The sequence below is a fragment of the Baudoinia panamericana genome (assembly GCF_000338955.1).
Source record: "Baudoinia panamericana UAMH 10762 unplaced genomic scaffold BAUCOscaffold_12, whole genome shotgun sequence".
Lineage (NCBI taxonomy): Eukaryota > Fungi > Ascomycota > Dothideomycetes > Mycosphaerellales > Teratosphaeriaceae > Baudoinia > Baudoinia panamericana.
Genome location: NW_006911268.1, coordinates 1,019,049 through 1,041,599, shown reverse-complemented (window position 1 = coordinate 1,041,599; position 22,551 = coordinate 1,019,049). Strand labels below are relative to the sequence as shown.

Genomic DNA, 22,551 nt, shown 5'->3' with positions numbered 1-22,551 from the left:
CCTTAGTCGTCGGTACACTCACTTCCTTAGAACTACACTATTTAGGGCAGAGCGCCCGCATTGCACTTGCCCGAGTGTTTGCCGGACGGCTAGGACGGCAGAAAGGCGGAGGCGTTAGGGGGCATTGCATTGCAGTCTTGTATTGCAATGAATTAGACCTTGCAGTCATCACCAGTACATCGTCTGAAGCTTCCTTACACTCTCTAGGTCTTCGAAGAGCCCTATCTATACTATCTAAAGAACTGTACGCGACTGCGAGCTTGACGCCGGCAGCAGCGGAACGGAGAAGTCAGACAGCGGGACGAAAGCGGGAGGAAAGTTCCGCCCCTGGCCAAAATTTACAATGACCACCGACTCGCTAGCAACTTCATCGTTTGGCGAGGACCCCGAGAAGGATGTCGGCTTAAATTCATCGCCGAAAGACGGCGAAGTGCACCTCACGAAGTACGAAGCCGACCTCCGCGATGCTGCGGAGCCTCCCTTCACGGAGGAAGTTGAGCCTGCGGCAAATGGCTCCGCACTGGAGAGGGTCGCCTCCGCAAAGCCTTCGGTGAACAACATTAAATCTGTACCGAATGGCGGATTGGTGGCATGGCTCCAAGTCCTTGGCTCCTTCTTCATCTACTGGAACTCTTGGGGTATCGTCAACACATTTGGTGTGTACCAAACGTATTACGAGACAGGCCTGCTGGCCTCCTCATCTCCTTCCGACATCGCATGGGTTGGGTCAATCCAGGCCTTTCTACTCATGATAGGCGGTGCGATCGCAGGGCCCGTTTACGATGCAGGATACATCCGGTCTTTGCTGCTAGGAGGCTCTATCCTGACCGTGTTCGGCCAGATGATGTTGAGCTTGTCCACGAAGCTGTGGCAAGTCATGCTCTCCCAAGGCATCTGCATGGGCATTGGTCTAGGCATTCTATTCACACCTGGCGTTGCGATCTTGAGTACCTACTGGAGCACCCGCATAGCACTCGCTACCGGCATTGCGGCGGCAGGTAGCAGCCTCGGCGGCACAGTCATGCCAATCGTCTTTTACCGGTTACAACCCGTCATTGGCTTTGCGTGGGCGACGCGAGTGCTCGGATTCATAATGCTATTTACCCTGATTATCTCAAACCTCACCCTCAAAGTCCGCGTATTGCCCGCCGGACGAAGGAAGATGATCGACTATACCGCGCTGAAAGAAACACCCTACATGCTCTTCACGATCGGCCAGACCCTCGCATTCGTCGGCCTGTACGTCCCCTTCTTCTACGTCCAATCGTACGTGATTCGGACGGGCATTGCGAAGCCGGATCTGGCATTCTACTTCCTGTCCATCATAAACGCGGCGAGCACATTTGGCCGCATCATCCCCGGCTACATGGCCGACTTCGTGGGTCCGCTCAACTTGATCGTCCCATTTACGATCATCGCCGGCATCCTCTGTCTTGCACTCACCGGCGCGCATTCGGTCGCATCAGTCATTGTTATCCTCGTGATATTCGGCTTTTGCAGTGGCACGCTCGTTAGCTTGCCACCGACGATCATCGTCCAATTAACAGCGAACCGGGCGGTAATCGGCACGAGGATTGGGATGTGTTTTGCCATTGTATCAGTGGGCTTACTGATCGGTACGCCGGTCAGTGGTGCAATCCTCGGCGCCAGCAGCTTCACATACGTGTGGGTGTTTGGTGGTATATTCACGGTTGCTGGCGGCCTTGCCATGGGAGCATGTAGGGTAGCGAAAGGTGGTTGGACATTGGTGAGGAAGTGCTAGCTAGCTATCTCCATTCTGCGGGGCATCGCCATCATCCAAAGCCAACCGTACAAATTTCAGCTTGCCTATTGTCCCAGGTTTTGAGATGTGTGAAAAAGGTACGGTTCGATCATCGCACCTAGCTACCGGCCAAGAGCGAATGTCGCCTACTTCCATCGGCGACAACTACCAGCAGACGCACATCCGCATCCCAAGCCGCGGCGCACCCCTGAAGGGGCCGGCCAGCTAAGCCTGGAGTTTGGGAAAGCGTGTACCGTGACGCGCCTTGCATTACAAAGAGTAAGAACTTAAGAGACCAGCCATCCATCTATCCAAGAAATGCCCACTATGCATTCGAATCCGCCGTAGTGCTCACTGCACACGCAGTCCCCGTTCACGGCGATTCCGCAAGTGAAGTAACAATCCCAAACTGGCCACCCGCCGTCGCAAAATTGAGCTTCTGCTCGCGTACAGCAGTATTATCAATCAACGTCGCCACCTCGACATCCTCCGTCGTGCCCTGGCCCGTCTGGTAGTTCGCACTGAATCCCCAACTCCACGCCCTGCCCTCCTTGGTGATGACAATATTGTGGTCGCTGCTGGTAGTTACATGGCTGACCGCGCCTTCGATAGCAGAAACCTTAGTCGGAACGAGAAGAATACGCGGACGGCCGCTTTCGTCGCTTTTGACCTTGTCTTCGGGCATAGCCTTGATAGTGTCTTCGGAGATGCCGATCTGGCCACCATCGATACGACCCCAAATCAGGCAGTCGCCGTCTTCGGTCGCGCAGAGAGAGTGGTGCCCGCCGCCTTTGATGCTGATCACTTTCTTGCCTTGCAGCGCTTCGATGATGCGAGGTTTGAGGACGAACGCTTCGTCTGCACCTGCGTTATCCGGGATGCCGGTCTCGCCATAGTTGTTCAGGCCCCAGGCGTGGACATTGCCGGCTTTGTCGATGGCGAAGCTGTGGTAGCTTCCTGTTTCGATGGCGACGATGCCGTTCTTTGCGCCCTTGGGTAGGCCGAACTCGCGAGGCTTCAGGCCCTCGGTCTTGGTGCGCTCCACTACGCGACGACCGAGTTGGTTTTGTTGGCCCGAACCCCAGGCGAAGACTGCGCCGTTGGAGGCGAGAGCGAGAGCGTGGTTCGCGCCGGCAGCGATGTGAGTGATCTTTTTCAGTTCGGGCACCAGGACCGGGCGGTTAGCGGTAATGGTAGTGGGATTGAAGCCAAAGATGCCTTCGTTGCCGCGGAAGGTGCCCCACCCGTAGACGAAACCGTCGTCCGTCAGTGCGAAAGAGCACGAGTCACCAGCTACGACCTGCACCCAGCGTGTGCCGTCGGCAATGTCAGAGGTGGAGAAGTCGACCTCACCGGGCGTGCTTTCCTTTGGGTTAAGCCCGTTGTCGTCCTCGTCATCATCATCGTCGTCATCATCCGCAGCATCCATATCCTTGAGTCCACCTTCCCACGTGGTATCTCTGCCAAGCGCACCCTGATCGTTAACACCCCACGTCAAGATCTTGTTGTCGTGCGTAAGTGCGACGACATGCATGCCGCCGGCAGACAACTGGACGACACCAACCTTGTCGGCAGCCAGATTGGGGTTGAGACGCGGACGCTTAACATCGATAGCGTTCTTCGCCGTGCCAAGACCGAGCTCGCCTGCGGTACCCTCGCCAAAGACGTAGATGTTAAGGCGTTGTGTGGGTGGTTCGTTGATGACAGCACCCTTTGTCATGGTCTTGGCCTTCTTGGCCGGCGCAGCAGCGGGAGTATCATCCTCGGCTTTGCGCTTCGTAGACTTTGCTTTAGTGGTGGTGGTCTTGTTTGGAGCCGCTGCTGCTTCTGTCTCCTCTGCCTCAGCCTCATCCACAGCCTCGTCCTCGTCCTCCTCCTCTTCCTCCGCACCTTTACGCGTCTTGGATTTGGTCTTGGTCGCGGTCTTGGCCTTTGTCGCGGCTTTCTTGGGTGCAGGTTTCGTGGCGGTCTTCTTCGCAGCTGCGGTTGCCTTTGGGGCGGCTTTCTTCGGTGCCGCTGCCTTTGTCGAAGTGGCGGCCGCTGCCTTTGTCGCAGCAGGCTTCTTCGCCGTCACCTTGGTCTCCCTCTTCACTTCTGTAGCGACGTGTAAGCGCAAGTTTGCGTCACAACAGCATAAAGGGGAAGCCATCTCGGCATGCCTCATAACGCGGTACTGCATGCGAAGGCACGATGATTTGCTCGTCGAGACTTACCTGCCGTAGCAGCCTCTGCTTTCGCCTTGGTCGCCTTCGTCTTCGTTGGCGGAGCCGGCTTGGTCACTTTGGCCTTAGTATTCGCCTTCGGCTTAGCTTGAGCGGCCGGTTTGTGCGCGGCCTTCTTCGGTGCCATGGCGATGTTGATAGCAGTATTGTCAGTCTAGTCGACTCGTGATACGGTCCAGTTGTGTCGAGGGAGTGAAGCTGCGTGGAGAAGGTGGTGGTGTTGCGTGTGTTTTAAATATCGACGCGTGAAAGCGAAGCTTCAAAACATTCATCAGAACTGTGAGCTATGACCACATAGCTGCCGCTGTTAACGCCGTACAAAAGCCGGCCACGAGTAACCTCAACCTGTCTCTCGCGTGTTCTGACTGCATCCCCTTAGCATATACCTTGCCCATGTTCATTGATTTCTTAAACCCCGACTCGGCAGACCCGTCGCAAAACACTTTTGCACCAGATATACCGGAGGTTTTAATTCGGTGGTATTTTCAATCTGTTCATGTTCAACGTCTTGGTGTCATTTGCACACCTCTGCGTGAACAGGTAGCAGCTGCTCAAAGTGACCTACCCGTAACGCCAGTTTGATATCAAGCTGTCATCCTCAGCTCTGTCCCAACAGAATGTGATGATACCTGATTGATGGACATCGTCGACTCTAAGCACGCTCAGATCAGCCATCCCTCTATCGGAAATGGGACGAGAATACTGAAGCTAATCTCGAACTCAGTATTGTGAGACAAGCAATTCACGACGTCAGTCGCGAACAGCCCTTCAATACGCCAGACCTTTTGCAGAACATCATTCGCAACCTGCAAGCAAAGATTGTCATGCTCGAGACTCAAGTGTGCAAATTCTGGCAGCAAGTAAGCCAGTCCGCGCCATCTCTACAAATCCTCCCACTTTTTAAAGGACGTTCGAACAGCATGAAACAGTCCCCACGGACGCGTTACGACTCCACAAAGAGTGAGTCTTCGCAGCGAGTCCCAATACTGTCCGTTCACCCTTCAACATGCTGGGAAATGCGGATTCTATTTCGCCCAGTGTATTCATTTGATTCTGGATCGTGAGTGGCTTTGAAAGAGGCACCGGGGATGCCGGTGGAATCGCATGTTCGTGACGCAACCTCCATGTATGCAGCTCATACTCGAAGCGTGGACTTCGTCTCACGAATGCACCATCTCCAACGCAACACTTAGCGACTCGATGGTTGACCTGCACGAGTTCGTCAAAAAGTTGCCAACTTACGCTCAAGCCTGAGACTTGCTGCTCGTACGATTTAATGGTTATGCGCACGAGCTGTCACCGTACGCCATGAAGTTGCGGAAGCAAGCTGGGTCACGCATGTCCTAAGTCGCATTGAAGCGAGCGTGCTGAGGTGAGAGCGAACAGATGCCCTTCTATCCAGGTTCGCTTTCCATTCGCTGCTCTGGAGGAAGACACGGCGACGAGACTCCGAAGTGGACAGTGAAGGGCCAGAACGTGACAAGAGCTTCTGCACTATCATCGTCTGGTAGAGGCTTCAGAGTTCACCGATGTACTGGCAAATCTCGCACTACGCCGGATCCCAACATTGCTCACTCGCCTTCTCGGCGGAGTAATTTCCGGCCTGTCGGCTTGTTACACGCCGAAACCCTAAGAGACATCATGATCTCCTCTCGAACTTCCCTTGTACAACTCCATGCCTCCACATTTCCTTCAACTTCTGAACAGGCTTCAATCTAATGTCACAAGCAGAGCGGGGTTTCTAGGCTATAGTGTTCTGGCATGCGGGAGTGCTAGCTTCTTTTCTCCTACGTTGCATCACTCATTGCATAGGCCAGTTACATGTAGGTAGCGACGATTCATTGACCTACTACCCTTCATCCTCCCTTGTCTCCAAAGGACGAATTCTTAACAATGGCGACACTTTCATCATTGCTAGCTATTGGCTTTCTTACTGCCTCAGCGTCAGCAGCCGCCCCTTACAACCAGTATATCTTAGCACCCAGTTCTCGTAGACTTCATCCCGTCTCAGTGCACCAGATCAACGGCTCGGTTGTCAATGCTGCATCCGTACTGGGCGGGTCCACTGGAAGTGCAGTTTTCAACAACGCGGCCGCCGTCACGTATGACTTTGGAAAGAATGTCGCTGGTCTGGTAACTCTACAGATTGGCAATGTATCGGCAGGCCAGTTCATCGGCCTTACGTACACCGAAAGCAGCCTCTGGATCAGCGGCGAGGGTTGCGATGCTACCCAGGACGCTGGCATTGACGAAGCCCTCTGGTTCCAGCCATCGGGACCTGGCAACTACAGTGTGTCGAGAGAGCATGAGCGTGGCGGCTTCCGCTATCTGAGCTTGCTACACAACACCACTGGCTTTGTGAATGTTCAGGGCGTCACTGTGCAGTTTACACCGATGCCGCACTGGCGGGATGACCAGTTGCAGGCGTACACTGGCTATTTCCATTCTAACGATGAGCTGCTGAACCGTATCTGGTACGCCGGGGTACGTTGATCATGACTACCCAGAATGTTACACATTATACTAACATTTGCTGGAAAGGCTTACACCAACCAGATATGCACGGTAAGTATCTGCACGCTGATATCTGGAATTTTTACTCATCGCATCGTAGATTGACCCTACGCGCGGCAACAGCCTCGTCCATCTTGGGGTACTGAACTCGACGCAACTGGGCAACGTGACTGGGCCTGACTCATGGTATCTCAATTACACCATTGCGAGCGGCTCCTCAGTTCTTGTGGACGGCGCTAAGCGTGACCGACTGGTATGGCCGGGCGACATGAGCATCGCCGTACCAAGCATCACCGTATCGACCTATGATTTGGTGACCATTGCCAACTCGTTAGACTCGCTGTTTGCGCTACAGAACAAGACGACAGGCCTTCTACCTTACGCAGGAGCTCCGTTTCCGCTTCAGTACTCGCCAACGTACCATTTATACAACCTGATAGGCGTAGCGGACTATTACCTCTACTCTAATGACTTAGCGTACCTCCAAGGTAAATGGTCTGATTGGAAGCTCGGTCTGAATTTCTCACTATCGTTCATCGACAGCAGCGGCCTGTTCAATGCAACAAGCTCGGCGGACTGGCTTCGCTTTGGCATGGGCGGACACAACGTAGAAGCGAACAGTATCCTGTACTATACCATCAATCAAGGCATCGCATTGGGCCAGGTACTCAACGAGTCGTCGTCATTGCTGAACTCGTGGGCGCAGAGGGCAGCCGGCATCAAGGCCTCTGCCAATCGCTTGCTCTGGAACGACACCGCCGGCATGTACCGCGACAACGAGACCACCACCTTGATGCCGCAAGATGGCAACTGCTGGGCTATTCTTGCCAACTTGACAGCCAACTCGTCACAAATCACACGAATCTCATCAGCACTGGCTGCACGGTGGGGCCCATATGGCGCTCCCGCGGTCGAAGCCGCAAACGCCGTTTCACCTTTCATCTCAGGCTTCGAACTCCAAGCCCACATGCTGGCGGGCAACGCGACCGCAGCATTAAAGCTCATGAGGCTAGAATGGGGCTTCATGCTGGACGACCCGCGCATGACCAATTCGACCTTCATCGAGGGCTACTCCAGCGATGGCAGCCTGCACTATGCACCGTATACGAACGATCCCCGTGTGAGTCACGCGCACGGATGGGCCACCGGGCCTACATCTACGTTGACATTCTATGTTGGTGGGATTCACCTGCTCTCGGCGGGCGGTAGCACCTGGCAAATCAGTCCCATGCTGGGCAACCTTACATCGGTCGACACCGGCTTTCAAACCACTCTAGGCAGCTTCACAAGCCAGGTCAATGCTTCGAGCGGTGCTATCACTGGGTTGAGGTTTGCAACGCCGTCCGGAACAACGGGATCGGTGAGCCTGCCCGGCGTCAGTGGTAGCTTGAGAGCTACTAACGGCGCGACTGTTGCGTTGGCGAATGGTATGGCAAGCAATCTTACTGGTGGGACCTGGACTTTGCAAGTCAATGGCAGCAAAACCGTAAGCAACGGGACTTCGACAAGTTCTAGTACCACGACCGCTACCCCAGCCACCTACACCGGGAGCGCAGGATCTGTGTTTGTGAGCTGGTTGACACTCGCGGCAGGCTGGGTAGTGACCTTCATCTGATTGATATTGTCACCATGATTCTCGCCATCGCCAGCACGTAGTAGCAGGATATGCTACTGGGAGATTGACAGGAGTCCGTACGAAAGGGGGACTACTGGGTGACAGGTGCCACAGCTAAAAATCTACGATGCTTACAGAGTGTGACAATAATTTCTACTTCTACCCGTTCCAATATGTACGTTCTAGCACTACTTGGCAGTGTTATGAGTACAGTCCAGGGCGTCGGACAAGCCCGCCCTGCCATGCGCAAAGCAATTGCAAACGCTTACGAACGCCGCTCCGTTTCGGCTGCCTTTCTGATAAGTACATTTGCCCATTTTACAACGCAGCGCAAAACACATGTACAAATAATCGTCTAGAAGGAGGAGATGGCGACTGCAATGACCTGAGCGTCGCTGTGGCTGATGCTAACCGTAGTGGACTTCACGCCAGCCTTCGAAGCAGCGGCCTTGGCGTCGCCGTGGAGCTAGGACGCTGTTAGCACAACAATCATCTATCGGGTGTTCGTGTTGGTAGACTCACAGTCACAGTGGGCGCGCCATTTTCGTCGTTGTTAATCTCGATATCCTTCAGTGGCGCTCCAGCACCCTTACCCTCGACCTTCAAGCTCTTAAACACGGCTTCCTTGGCACTCCACTTGCCGGTGAAACTTGCTTGCGGGCTTGGAGCCTTGCGGCAGTACTCAATCTCAGCGTGGGTAAAGTTGCGCTCAAGGAAAGTGTCATTGTGGATGTCGATAGCGTCGATGCTTTCGATGTCCACACCCGGGCTGGAGTTGGCGGAAGCATTGACTTTCATCAGTGACTCCACCATCTCCGTCGTGCTCTTATCTTGCATCTTCTTTGGCGCGGTCTTGGGATAGGTGAATGCAGCCGACTTCTTGTCGACGGTAACGCGCGCCTCTGGATTGAGGAAGACCTGGCTTCGCTGGGTGTCCTCGTACGGGGACTTGTCCTTGGCACGGAACATGGTGTTGTTGATGAGACCGTCGTGGTAGTAACGGTAGGTCTTCCGTTGCCGTGCTTCGACCTTTTGTTTGTATGTCTGAAATGTCGCATGATCAAGCGCAGCGTAGAGGTACTTCGGATGGATACCGATGGCTTGTGCACCCTTTTGGCCGAAGCCAAAAGAAGTCACCGAGAAGGCCTTGACGCCGTCCGTTTGTATGCTCTGGTTAGGGTAGACGATGTAATCGAACTTCTCCATCACCTTGTCAACATTGTCGGCGTTCTTGTTACCAGGCACAAGGCCAGAGTTCAACACTTGCAAGCAGCCGTTGAACATCCAAGCACCGGCAGCACCCTTTGGATGACCGGTCAAGTACTTTTGGAAGATACCAAGCAAGGCATTGCCCTTCTTGCGGCCGAGATGCTTCATCTGCTGGCAGATAACGTCGGATTCGTTCTTGTCGTTGGCGACGGTAGAGGTACCGTGGAAGGAGGCTACGTCAAGGTCATCGATAGTCAAGCCCCAGGTGGCGAGCGCACCACGGATGGGAGCAATGCGCGGGTCTTGCTTCCAGAAGTTGTTGCCAAGGCTTGCAAGGGCATCCTTCTCCTGTCTCTTCGCCTCCCGCTCAATGTGCGCAGCACGGTCTTCCATATACTCGGTCTCGTCAAAGTTGCCGCCTTGCTGCTTCATCGCAGACACTTCTTCCTGCAGGTACATAAGTTCAGACTCCTGCCAATTCTTGATCTGCTTGCGGCGCAGATCCATTTGTCGCTTCCGGTACTTGATATCCAAGAGCGGCGACGGGAACTTGGAGGCTTGCTCACGTGCAGTCGTGAGCACACCTTGACCCGGTGCGGGTACAGAGCGACCGATCTGATCAGTCGCAGTGGCAGTAAATCCAACAACACCGTAGATCGGTACGCCCATGTCAAGCGCAAGCTTGGCGTCCATGATGACTTGCATACCGCAACCCTGTGACTCCATGAAGCCGTTACGTGTGGTTGTGGTGGGACGTGACATCTCCTTCGGCGTGCGACCGTGTGCGAGCTCGTCTTCCGCATTGCTGGTAGCCTTCATGTTGGCAAATTCGTACGAGCCTTCCTCCGAGAACTCGTCGAAGCCACCAACGAAGCAGATACGCGCCTTGCCTTCGACAATGCAATCGTATCCAATATCAATAGACTCAACAGCCGTTGCGCACGCGCCAACGGGCGTCCTGATGGGACCGGTGGACGAGAGCAAAAGCATGTTCACCCATGCAGCCATGGTGTTAATGAACGATTCCTGCAGAATGTCCTTTTGCAGCGGCCGATCAAGGTAGCGATCCTTGTACATGCCACGCAGCGCCGTCGTACCACCGAGACCAGAGCCAACGCAGTTGCCCACCTCTGAGATATGCACATACTTGTAGAACTCATACGGGTCCGTAATACCGGACGAGAGCAGTGCCTCAGCCGTAGAAACAAGCACATAAAGGGTGACAGGATCGACTTGTGACACAATGTCATCGGGCACACCGTACCGTTTCGCGTCCCAGCCTGTCGGAATCTGACCGGCGACCAGACGGTCGAAGCGGAGCGCCTTCGGAATGATGATGCTAGCACCCTTCTTCAGGCGGACCTGGTATTCACCAGACTCCAGCTCGAAGACCTCGACCTTCTCGCCGTGCTCGCGTTTGAACTCAAGCGCCGTCTCCTTCGAAGCCTCAAAGGGGTCAAGGTCCTCTTCGATCTGAATCTCTTGCAACAGTTGCTTTTTCTTGGGATCGTAGCCACTGAACAGCTCGGGCTCGATCAGGCGGATACCAGAATGCTCAAGGATGTACTTCTCGTACTTGGCCTTGACGTCCTTGTCATCAACAGGCTCGCCAGTCTTGCTATCCACCCAGCCGGAGTAGCTCTGACCCTTGAGCGGGCCATTATGGTTCTTGATCAAGCCCATGATCCACGCCATCTCAACGCACCCTTCCAGGGAGAACTGTCCGTACGCTTCCATCTCCCAGCGAGTCCTCGAGTTACCCCATGGACCGATCTCGGCGAAACCGGTGACAACGACCACCTTCTCAAGATCGACCATACCCTTCAGATCAGCATTGAGCGGCTCGACTTCGGTCTTCCAGTCTGGCAGTTTTGGGAAGTCGAACTTGAGATTAGCACGCTTCTCAACCTTGACCGTCTTGTATAGCGCTTCGCTATCCTCGCCGTTGACGATTTTGTTCTCGACAGCAGTCTCCCGGGTGACAGCTCTGCGAATCTCAGACGTCTCAGTGAGCTCCCTCCTCAGCTTTGTCATCAAGGCATTAAGGTCAGGCAGGTATTGCAGACCGCCGTTGAGGTCGGCGAAGACCGGCTCGACTTGGCATAAGTTGACAATCGACGGTGCCATGAGGCCTAGGAGGTTGAACGCCATCTCTTGCTGGGAGAAAGTCCGCACGCCAAACTTCTCGACACCTTCAGCAACGACATTGTTGCCAGCCATGAGGCCAGTGCCACGAGTCCAGCCGATGATTGCACCGCAGATGGTGAGAAAGTTGCCCCAGCTCTCCGAATGCCATCGATTGAAGAGAGTCTCGAGGCCGAGCTTGGACTCGGAGTACAGACCGTCACTGCCGAAGGTACCGTGGTTGGGTGATAATGGCAGGATGACTTGCGCTGGCCGTGTCTCGATGCTACGAGAAGCCTTGTGCGACTTCACCGCACCCAGCATGCGGAGTAAGTTCGTCAACATGATGCGGTGGGCAAGCTCCGACTTGCTGTCCAGGCTATCAATCTCCCGACCAGTCTCGGAGATGGCGGCGAAAGGCACGATGTAGTCGAGATCCCAGCCGAGACCCTTCTTCTCGTCGTAGATGTAATCAACTAGGGCATTGACGTCCTGTTGGCTGCCTTGGTTGAAGGGAACCACAACGACCATCGAGCCCCGTGCACCGTAGCGAGAGTACATGCTCTGGTAGTATTCGGTCACTTCCCGCGAGAAACGTGATGTGGTCACGATGACCTTCGCGCCACCACTGATCAAGCCTTGTAGCACCTCCGCGCCAATGGAGCCGGCACCGGCACCGGTCATCAGAACGTTCTTGTTCTGGAAAGTGACCCCAGCCCGCGCTGCCTGCTCGAGACCGTCGAGGTAGATACCCGTCAGCTTCTTGCTGTACTCCCAGCCATGCGGCTCTTTGCGCTTGAGATGCAGGAACGGGACTGTCTCGACCTTGCCCTGCTTGACTACGCCATTGATGCGACCGTTTCGGCCGTTCTTCTTGGCGTGGCCGTTTAGCTTGCCGTTCTCGTGCGGGATGATCTGGCCTTCGTTCATTGACAATGAGCGAACGATGTTGCTGTACAGCTGCTTGATCTCCAATTGCGACGACTTCGAAAGCTTGTGCTGCTGGCGAATGAGCCTGTAGACGCGCTGCAGGTCATTCTGCACCTTTGTTCGGTTGCCGTACTCCGAGATCTTGCCACCCTCTGCCATTTCGCGTACGTAGTGCTCGAGCTTGCGGACGCTGGCTCGAGGCGCCTCTTCGTACTTCATGCCGCCGCGTGCGTCGATAGTCAGGTGTGGTGCAGTAGGCATTGCGACATCCTTGTATACCGGAGCCTCTCCAAGCACGTCGCGGCAATTGTCAATCAGCTGCTCGCCAAGCATCTTCGCCAGCTGATACGTCTCGCCTCGCTCCGTTGGGCAGTGGTCCATGTGATACTGCATGAAGTCGAGAAGCGTGGGGTTGGAGCGGTTCATGATGAGGATGCAGCGGCTGACAATCTCACGATCGACCGCTTTCAGTCGTCCGAAGATGATGTCGTAGTACATAGTAAGAGCGTCTTGGCGAGCCCAATTCCATGATGAGTCGTACACACGGGCCTTGAGCGAGCTGAATGAAGGCTCAATGCCCGCAGCGTAGAAGTCGCCGTGCTCAGCGCTCCACAAATCGAGCTGCGCTTGAAGCACAGCTTCGTTCTGCTTCCCAACTAGTGCAGCCTTGTCACCCGCTCTGAGGTCCATCTTCAAGTATCGCGCATACAACTCCAGCTGCTGCTTGAACAGCGCTCGCTGGTCTTTGGTAAGCGCATCGATGGCAGCCGGGTCCATCATCATGCCAGCACCGGCACCCGCAGCGGCACCTCCAGCTGCTGCGCCAGATGAGAGGCTGACACCAGCAATGCCAGCATACTTCTGCGTCACATCGTCGAGCCAAGCCTTGCCATCGTTCTCCGAGCCAAGACGAGCAGCTGGCTCCGTTGTCAGTGCCAAAAGCAGCACGCCGTCTTGCCTACCTGGTCCTAGACCCCATCTAGTCTCCAAGTGCTTGCGCACCGCTGTGATGTTGAAGCCACCAGGCATCTTCGATGAGACCATACGTGCAATAAGCGACGTTGACTGCTTGCCAAGCTGGCCATTGAACGTGGCCTGCATCGAAGCGCCAAGCTCGTCGAGTGGTGTGTCTTCTGGCTTTTCTGGCGTTGAGCCGAACTCTTTGCCAAGATCACCGAGGATCTCGTTCTGCAGTGTTGACTTGCCGCCAACGAGATCCTTAATAGCTTTGCTGAGTGGGATGTCAAGAAGTGGCTTCTTGAGCTTCTGGGCGACGAGTGTGCGAAGGATGTCAACAGCGCCGACCGGTGCATCAGCTACTGCTGCGGCCGGGCCTGCACCAGGTGGAGGTGCCGCTGCAACAGGTGCCGCAGCCGCCGCTGGAGCTGGAGCGGCTGCCGTGCTGCCACCGATTGGAGCTGGCGCTGCCGCTGGTTCATCCTCCATAGGCTCGACATCGTAATAGATCTCCTTCGCGTCCTTGTTGTAGCAGAGGATCTGGCGCTGAACGGACCTTGCAGCGTCATACGCTTCGTACTTGGCGGCCAGTGTTCGCTTGGCCATTCCGCCGAGAGTGTCCGCCGGACCGACCTCGACTATCCGCTCGGTCTCCTTCTCGCCGAGGATGACATCTTGGGTTTCGATCCATCTTACAGGCGATGCGAACTGGTATGCGAGAAGCTCCACAAGGAGGGTGTGTGCAAGTTCCTGCTGGGTTTCGGGCGTCATGGTGGCTAGAGCATAAATGAGGGAGGGGCTGAAGGAGTGTGATATTGGCTCAATCCAAGCCAACGAGGGTTACTGTGAGAGTGGATGGTGTGGCAATGGGTAACAGAAGGCACAGACTCGGAGTAAGGCCACGTAGGGGAACAGGCCTTCGTGGTATGTGGGTTGGAAGAGAGAGGGCCCAATAGGTGACCGCTCGGAGATGTGCCGTCCTGGTAGACGGCTGAAAGGCCTCGATAGTCCAGCGTTGATCAGTGAGCTGCAGGCCGCCGCGATCACGATGGCTGTTGAGGTGGGCAAGAGAAAACGTGAGCTCACCAAGCAACAAGCTCCGATGCCTGCTACCCCAGGATCTGTCGCGCGGTCGGCTCCTCGGGTCAGCACTGAAAAGGCAGGACGCTAACGCAGGCTGCGGTCATATTGCCCTGAGCGCGATTCACTTGGCTGAGGGGAAGTGATGCTACAGCGTTGATGCCAGCTGCTAATTGACAGTATGAGTATATGAACAGGACTTCAATGAGAGGAAGTGTGCAGACGGTTTGGCAGGACTGGATGAGGTGGCAACATCACCGCCTCAACATTGAGTGTGCGCGATGCAGTGCGTTCGCCGTTGATATGCAATGCACCCCACCAGTGCCGGTGGCTGAAGATCCCTGCTGGCTCGTCGACCCAACAGCCCGCGTCCTGCAGCTGTCGAATGCGGCGAGGTACGGCAAAGTTTCCTGAGTCCTCCGTCGAAGCTACGTCGCTTTGAAGAGTTGCAGCTCTTCCTCGGTTTCACATAGCAGTCTGGTTTCCACCGTGTTCATACATTCACTGTATAGACGACTTTGTTATCTGCACGACCAAGCACTTGTGGGAAGGCCCAAGCTTCATCCCGAAACTAAACGGGGACGGACATTCGCAAGAACAAGTGTCGAATGGGAAGCCGCTAGGCATCGCAGTCGCAAGAGCCAGTGAGTGCATCTCTCCCGTTGCGTTACGGCCGTTGTTCAGGCTGCCATATTGTTCAGTAATCAGTAGAGGCGGTGAAGGCTCGAGACTGCAAGACGGTAGAGCACGCGACATCAACGGCTTGAAGCTTGCCGGTATCGAGAAGCTATGGCGGCTAACCGTATTTCTTTCCAGCAGGCAGCGCGACCTGCACCCGGTCGCAGCCAGAGCATAGCAATGTACGGCCAGAACAATGGCAGCCAGACAGGCGTCAGCACGCCCCGATCGCAGGTAAGCATCAGGAAGTGAGACGGAAGGAGGAAGCTTTCAGTGAGGACAAGACGATGGCTGACTTCACCTCCACCCAGGCTGTCTCACGACCACTCACCCTCACTCACGGCTCGCTAGAATACAACTTCCTTATTCCGACAGCGCTGCACTTCAATGCAAATCAGCTAAAGACTCAATTTCTGGCAACATTGCCGCAACCTACAGACGAGCTTGCTCAGGATGACGAGCCATCTTCGGTCCCGGAGCTTGTGGCTCGGTATCTTGGCTTCATTGCCAAGGAGGTAGACGAAGGCGAAGATGTGGGCACGTACGATGAGGTGTTGAAGCTCGTCACCCAAGAGTTCGAGAGAGCTTTCTTGCGTGGCAACGAGGTTCATGCGCTCGCCGCCACTTTGCCCGGCATTCCCGAGAAGAAGCTCATTACCGTCAAGTCTTACTACGCAGCTCGTTCAGCGTCAAATCGGCCGATAAGAGCTCACGAGTCAGCGCTGTTCCGAGAAGTGTCTGACGATGCTGCTGTCGTCTACTCCGTGTTCGGCGGACAGGGTAACATCGAGGAGTACTTCGATGAGCTGCGCGAAATCCACGACACCTACCGATCCCTCGTCGATGACTTTGTTCAGACGGCCGCGGCGCTATTGCAGAACCTTGCACGGGATCCGCAGGCAGAGAAGATGTATGCGAAAGGTTTGGACGTCATGCGGTGGTTGCACAAGCCTGACTCCCAGCCTGACATCGACTACCTCGTATCCGCACCCGTGAGCTTTCCCTTGATTGGCCTTACGCAGCTTGCGCACTACGTTGTGATGTGCAGAGTGCTGGGCACCCATCCGGGTCACATTCGTGAACGCTTCGCTGGCACAACTGGTCATTCTCAGGGCGTGGTCACGGCTGCCGCAATTGCCGCTTCCAGCAGCTGGGAGAGCTTTGACAAGGCCGCAAGAGGTGCCCTCACAACTTTGTTCTGGATTGGTGCGCGCAGCCAACAGGCGTACCCTCGCACTTCGCTTGCGCCGAGCGTTCTGCAAGACTCCATCGACAGCGGCGAAGGCACTCCGACTCCCATGCTTTCAGTCCGCGACCTGCCCAGAGAGACACTCCAGAAGTACATTGACGCTACCAATGAGCACCTGCCCAAAGAAAGGCACATTGGCATCTCTTTGGTGAACAGCGCTCGGAACTTCGTCGTAACCGGCCCGCCCATGTCTCTGTACGGTCTCAACCTCCAGCTTCGAAAAGTAAAAGCACCAACTGGACTCGACCAGACCCGCATACCCTATACCGACCGCAAAGTGCGTTTCGTAAGCCGCTTCCTGCCCATCACTGCGCCTTTCCACAGCCCATATCTGGGCGATGCGATACATCACCTCGAGACTGACCTCAAAGACGTCGTTATCACGCCTCATGAGCTTGGCATCCCAGTGTACTGCACGTATACCGGCAATGACATCCGTCAGGACAAGTCTGATAACGTTGTGCCGGCACTCGTCCGCATGATCTGCAAAGAGCCGGTGAATTGGGAGAAGGCGACCGTCATGCCAAATGCTACACACATCCTCGACTTCGGACCAGGCGGGATTTCTGGCCTCGGCGTCCTCACCAATCGTAACAAGGATGGTACCGGCGTCCGGGTGATCTTGGCGGGTACCATGGATGGTACGAACACCGAGGTTGGCTACAAGCCCGAGATCTTCGACCGTGATGCGGAGCATGCGGTGCAATATGCGGTGGATTGGGTGAAAGAGTACGGTCCAAAGCTCGTCAAGGATTCGGTTGGCCAGACATATGTGGACACCAAGATGAGCAGACTACTAGGCTTACCTCCAGTCATGGTTGCTGGCATGACGCCGTGCACCGTACCTTGGGACTTTGTGGCTGCTACCATGAACGCTGGCTATGAGATCGAACTTGCAGGAGGCGGGTACTACAACGACAAGAGCATGACCGAGGCCATCTCCAAGATCGAGAAGGTCATCCCTGCTGGTCGTGGCATCACCATCAACCTTATCTACGTCAATCCGAGAGCGATGGCATGGCAGATTCCGCTCATTGCCAGACTACGCGCCGAAGGTGTGCCCATTGAGGGCCTCACCATTGGTGCTGGTGTGCCATCGATTGAGGTGGCGATTGAGTACATCGAGACTCTTGGGATCAAGCACATGGGTTTCAAGCCAGGCTCAGTCGAAGCCATCCAGGCTGTCATCAACATTGCCAAGGCTAAGCCTGACTTCCCGGTGATGCTTCAGTGGACCGGAGGTCGTGGTGGTGGCCATCACTCTTTCGAAGACTTCCATCAGCCAATGCTGTCCATGTACAGCCGTCTGCGCCGATGCCCAAACATCGTACTCCTCGCAGGATCCGGTTTTGGCGGCGCCGAAGACACTTACCCGTACCTTAACGGTGAGTGGGCACGCAAATTCGGTTACCCACCAATGCCGTTCGATGGTGTGCTCTTTGGTAGTCGCTGCATGGTCGCGAAAGAAGCACACACTTCGCGCGCTGCCAAGCAGGCCATCGTCGACGCACCGGGTCTGGAGGATAATGAATGGGAGAAGACCTACAAGGGTCCAGCTGGCGGCGTTATCACCGTGCGCTCCGAGATGGGTGAGCCTATTCACAAGCTTGCCACTCGCGGCATCAAATTTTGGGCGGAGATGGACCAGAAGATCTTCAATTTGGACAAAGCCAAGCGCGTCCCGGAGCTGAAGAAGAACCGCGAGTACATTATCCAGAAGCTCAATGACGACTTCCAGAAGCCGTGGTTTGGTCGCAACAAGGCTGGCGAATCCGTTGATCTGGAGGATATGACCTATGGCGAGGTCGTTCGGAGGATGGTCGACTTGATGTATGTCAAGCACGAGAAGCGTTGGATCGATAAGAGTCTTGCACGTTTGACTGGCGACTTCATTCGTCGTGTTGAAGAGCGCTTCACGGGCAGTGACGGGACAGGGTCCATCATCCAGAATTATAGCGAGCTGGACCAGCCGTACGAGACCGTTGAAAAGGTTCTCAAGGCGTACCCAGAGGCTGACGTTCAGCTCATCAACGCGCAGGATTGCCAGCACTTCTTAATGCTGTGCCAGCGCCGAGGTCAGAAGCCCACACCTTTCGTTCCCTGCTTGGACGATACCTTCGAGTTCTTCTTCAAGAAGGATTCACTCTGGCAGTCTGAAGATCTGGAAGCCGTAGTGGATCAGGATGTTGGCCGTGTGGCGATCTTGCAAGGGCCAATGGCTGCGAAATACTCCACCAAGGTTGACGAGCCGATCAAGGAGATTCTGGACAGCGTGCACAATGGTCATATTGAGTTCTTGACGAAGGACTTGTATGCCGGGCAGCAGAACAAGATCCCAGTTGTCGAATACTTCGGCGGCAAGCTCATCGAAGCCAGCGACGAGGTCAATCTGGATGGCGTGACTGCGTCCGAGATGGAGACTAAGACACTATACCGTATTGCAGGCTTGACAAATACTCCTCTGCCAGCCTTGGACAACTGGATGCAGCTGCTCGGCGGCAAAGGCCATACGTGGAGGCATGCTTTCTTCACTGCGGACGTGTTCGTGCAAGGCCAGCGATACGACACAAACCCGATGCAACGAATCTTCGCGCCGTCGCCAGGTCTGGTGGTGGAGATACATTATCCGAATGACCCTAAGCGCACCGTTGTTCTTGTCAAGGAAACGCTACAAGGCAAGTATGTGCAGACTGTCGAGATCGGCCCGATATCAGGCAATGAGATCCCGCTGAAGATGATTGAACACCGCACTGTCACGGGCAAGCCTATTGCGCTTCCGCTGAAGTTCACTTACCACCCTGAGACCGGCTATGCTCCGATCAGAGAGGTTATGGACGCCCGCAACGACCGTATCAAGCAGTTCTACTACCGAATTTGGTTCGGCGACGAAGCTGTCCCCTTCGACACCCCGGTTACTAGCCGATTCGACGGTGGCAGGGCTACTGTTACCAGTGAAGCTATCAACGATTTCGTGCATGCGGTCGGCAACACCGGCGAGGCATTCGTCGACCGACCGGGCAAGGAGGTCTTCGCGCCTATGGATTTCGCCATTGTTGTGGGCTGGAAGGCTATTACGAAGCCCATCTTCCCACGCAAGATTGATGGTGATCTGCTGAAGCTCGTTCACTTGTCCAACGGCTTCCGTATGATCCCGGGTGCCTCTCCGTTGAAAAAGGGGGACGTCCTTGACACTACCGCCGAGGTCAATGCCGTGATCAACCAGGACTCTGGCAAGATGGTGGAAGTCTGCGGTACGATCACTCGTGACGGCGAGCCAGTCATGGAGGTTACCAGCCAATTCCTTTATCGTGGCGCCTACACCGACTTCGAGAACACCTTCCAACGCAAGGTCGAGACCCCAATCCAGGTACATCTCTCCAGCACGAAGGATGTCGCAGTGCTGCAATCCAAGGAGTGGTTCCAGATGGACTCTGAATATGACCTGCTTGGCCAAACGCTAGTCTTCAAGCTGCAGACTTTGACGCGCTTCAAGAACAAGACCGTGTTCTCTTCCGTGCAGACACTCGGTAAGGTCGAGCTGGAGTTGCCCTCAAAGGAGATCATCCAGGTCGCCTCCGTCGAGTACGAGGCCGGAACGTCATACGGTAACCCAGTCCTAGATTACCTGCAACGCAACGGTCAAGCCCTGGACCAGCCAGTCAACTTCGAGAACCCGATTCCTCTCAACGGCAAGACCCCGCTCATCCTAAAAGCGCCATCTACGAACGAGACGTACGCCCGCGTTTCTGGCGACTACAACCCCATCCACGTGTCTCGTGTTTTCTCCAAGTACGCCAACTTGCCTGGCACCATTACGCACGGCATGTACTCCAGCGCTGCCGTGCGCAGCCTCGTCGAGACCTGGGCAGCCGAGAACAATGTTGGCCGTGTACGCAGCTTCCACGCTTCGCTCGTAGGTATGGTACTGCCCGATGACACGATCGAGGTCAGGTTGCAGCACGTCGGTATGGTTGCAGGCCGCAAGATTGTCAAGGTCGAAGCCAGCAAAGCGGAGACTGAAGAGAAGGTGCTGCTTGGGGAGGCTGAGGTTGAGCAGCCGGTCTCGTCGTATGTCTTCACCGGTCAAGGCTCGCAAGAGCAAGGTATGGGTATGGATCTTTACAACAGCAGCGCGGTGGCGAAGGAGGTTTGGGATCGCGCTGACAAGCACTTCCTTGACAATTATGGTAAGCTTTCCGCGTCCTACAGTAAATGCTCTGGTGCTAACTTTCGGAAGGCTTCGCCATCACCAACATCGTCAAGAACAACCCTAAGGAACTTACAATACACTTCGGTGGCGCTCGCGGCAAGGCTATCCGTCAGAACTACATGTCCATGACCTTCGAGACTGTTGCTACAGATGGCACTGTCAAGTCGGAGAAGATTTTCAAGGAGATCGACGACACCACAAGCTCCTACACCTACCGGTCACCGACAGGACTGCTCTCAGCGACGCAATTCACCCAACCCGCCTTGACGCTCATGGAGAAGGCTTCTTTCGAAGACATGCGCGCCAGAGGCCTTGTACAGAGCGACAGCAGCTTTGCTGGCCACTCGCTTGGCGAATACAGTGCCCTCGCCGCCCTCGCTGAGGTCATGCCCATCGAGAGCTTGGTCTCCGTCGTGTTCTATCGGGGTCTGACGATGCAGGTCGCTGTCGAGCGTGACGAGCAGGGCCGGTCTAATTACTCCATGGCCGCTGTCAACCCGTCCCGTATCAGCAAGACCTTCAATGAGCAAGCTCTGCAGTATGTCGTAGAGAACATCTCCGAAACGACTGGCTGGCTGTTGGAGATTGTCAACTTGAACGTGGCAAATATGCAGTATGTCTGCGCTGGCGACCTCAGGGCTCTAGACACCCTGACGAACGTCCTGAACTACCTCAAGGCGCAGAAGATTGATATCCAACAGCTCATGCACACCATGAGTCTTGAGGATGTCAAAAGCCATCTGGTGGACATCATCAAAGAGTGCGCCAAGCAGACCGAGGCCAAGCCGAAGCCCATCGAGCTTCAGCGCGGCTTCGCCACCATCCCACTCAAGGGCATCGATGTGCCCTTCCACAGCACCTTCCTACGGTCCGGCGTCAAACCCTTCCGGTCTTTCTTGCTCAAGAAGATCAACAAGACGAGCATTGACCCGGGTAAACTGGTGGGCAAGTACATCCCGAACGTCACTGCGCGACCGTTTGAGATTACGAAGGAGTATTTCGAGGATGTGTATCGCCTGACGAATTCGCCGCGGATTGGTAATATCTTGGCGAATTGGGAGAAGTATGAGAATGAAGAGGAGCCGCGGCCGAGGATCGGGAGTGTGGCGGTGCCGACTTCGTGAGAAAAGCGTGTACATATTGAAACTGGTGGTTTGGAGCATGGCGTTCTGATCAGAGCATTTGAGGCCTTGTATTGGAAGTGAAGTTAGACTGTACGCCCGTGTAGGGGCTCTTGTAGCAATTGTAGACCATACAAGCTATCTTACATATTACGTTGATGTTATTGGCGATGTCCACACTTTCCGTTGTACCAACTCGACATCTCTTCTCTCTCATCCACTACCCTTGGCGAACCGGGCACAAGAAGTGTCTCAAGTCTTGCGATTCGCATTGCGTCTCTCGGGCGAAGTTGGACTCCCTTGCACTTGCTCCTCAACACTCTTCCTCAAACCCAAGCCCGCCGTACCGCCAGGACTGCTCTCAAGTGGCTGCGGCTCGTCCACAAAGCTCGAAGTCACGACCGGCGAGATAGGCGAACCTGAGCTTCCAGCGTCAGGATTTGACTTCACCGAAGACGGTGTCCTTGGCGAACGAGGCGCGAGCCCTCGATGTCCGTCCATCGCCGGCGTAGCGCTGCTGCCGGTATGGCTTGATTCAGCTCTGTGATGCGCGGCTTCCGGCTGCTTCGGTAGATTGTGCTTCAGCTGCGGGCTCAGCAGCTTCTGTACCAGATTCCGATCGTCGTGTTCATTGATATCGTCATCGTCATCGCCTTCATGGTCTTCGAAGAGAGAGTCATCCCACACCACACTTCCCTCACTATCTTGGCTGTGCTGCCTGCCTTGGCTACTTTGACTGCCTGCCATCCCGACTGAACTATAGCTCCGATCCATTCGCATCCGACCCACGTCTAGGTCTTGGAGTTCGTCGCGCTCTTCGCGCATCTCGCTCATGCTTCGCTCCGGCGGCTCCTTGCTCGTTTGGTTAATGACCTGCTCG

The 22,551-nt window shown here is 55.2% G+C and overlaps 5 protein-coding genes across 5 annotated transcripts; 3 read left to right on the top strand and 2 right to left on the bottom strand.

The window, feature by feature from the left end:
• Positions 1–202: 202 nt before the first annotated feature.
• On the top strand, positions 203–1,995 carry BAUCODRAFT_272483 (uncharacterized protein). The gene has a single exon (XM_007682074.1). The coding sequence runs from the start codon at positions 344–346 to the stop codon at positions 1,760–1,762; it is 1,419 nt and encodes a 472-aa protein (XP_007680264.1). The 5' UTR covers positions 203–343; the 3' UTR covers positions 1,763–1,995.
• A 140-nt stretch (positions 1,996–2,135) lies between these two features.
• BAUCODRAFT_76837 (uncharacterized protein) lies at positions 2,136–3,911 on the bottom strand (the record flags this gene model as incomplete). Its single annotated transcript, XM_007681735.1, has 2 exons — positions 2,136–3,593; positions 3,837–3,911. The coding sequence occupies 2 exons, from the start codon at positions 3,909–3,911 to the stop codon at positions 2,136–2,138; spliced, it is 1,533 nt and encodes a 510-aa protein (XP_007679925.1).
• A 1,966-nt stretch (positions 3,912–5,877) lies between these two features.
• BAUCODRAFT_159747 (glycoside hydrolase family 78 protein) lies at positions 5,878–8,113 on the top strand (the record flags this gene model as incomplete). Its single annotated transcript, XM_007682073.1, has 3 exons — positions 5,878–6,468; positions 6,526–6,549; positions 6,599–8,113. 3 exons carry the CDS (start codon positions 5,878–5,880, stop codon positions 8,111–8,113), a joined length of 2,130 nt encoding a protein of 709 aa, XP_007680263.1.
• Positions 8,114–8,468: 355 nt separating this feature from the next.
• On the bottom strand, positions 8,469–14,104 carry BAUCODRAFT_77435 (uncharacterized protein; the record flags this gene model as incomplete). Its single annotated transcript, XM_007681778.1, has 2 exons — positions 8,469–8,579; positions 8,636–14,104. The coding sequence occupies 2 exons, from the start codon at positions 14,102–14,104 to the stop codon at positions 8,469–8,471; spliced, it is 5,580 nt and encodes a 1,859-aa protein (XP_007679968.1).
• A 1,098-nt stretch (positions 14,105–15,202) lies between these two features.
• BAUCODRAFT_151421 (uncharacterized protein) lies at positions 15,203–21,674 on the top strand (the record flags this gene model as incomplete). Its single annotated transcript, XM_007682072.1, has 3 exons — positions 15,203–15,325; positions 15,403–20,527; positions 20,578–21,674. 3 exons carry the CDS (start codon positions 15,203–15,205, stop codon positions 21,672–21,674), a joined length of 6,345 nt encoding a protein of 2,114 aa, XP_007680262.1.
• Positions 21,675–22,551: the final 877 nt, after the last annotated feature.

Bases quoted from the DNA above. Each gene is read 5' to 3' on its own strand.
- BAUCODRAFT_272483 (XM_007682074.1), top strand. From the start codon at position 344: ATGACCACCGACTCGCTAGCAACTTCATCGTTTGGCGAGGACCCCGAG.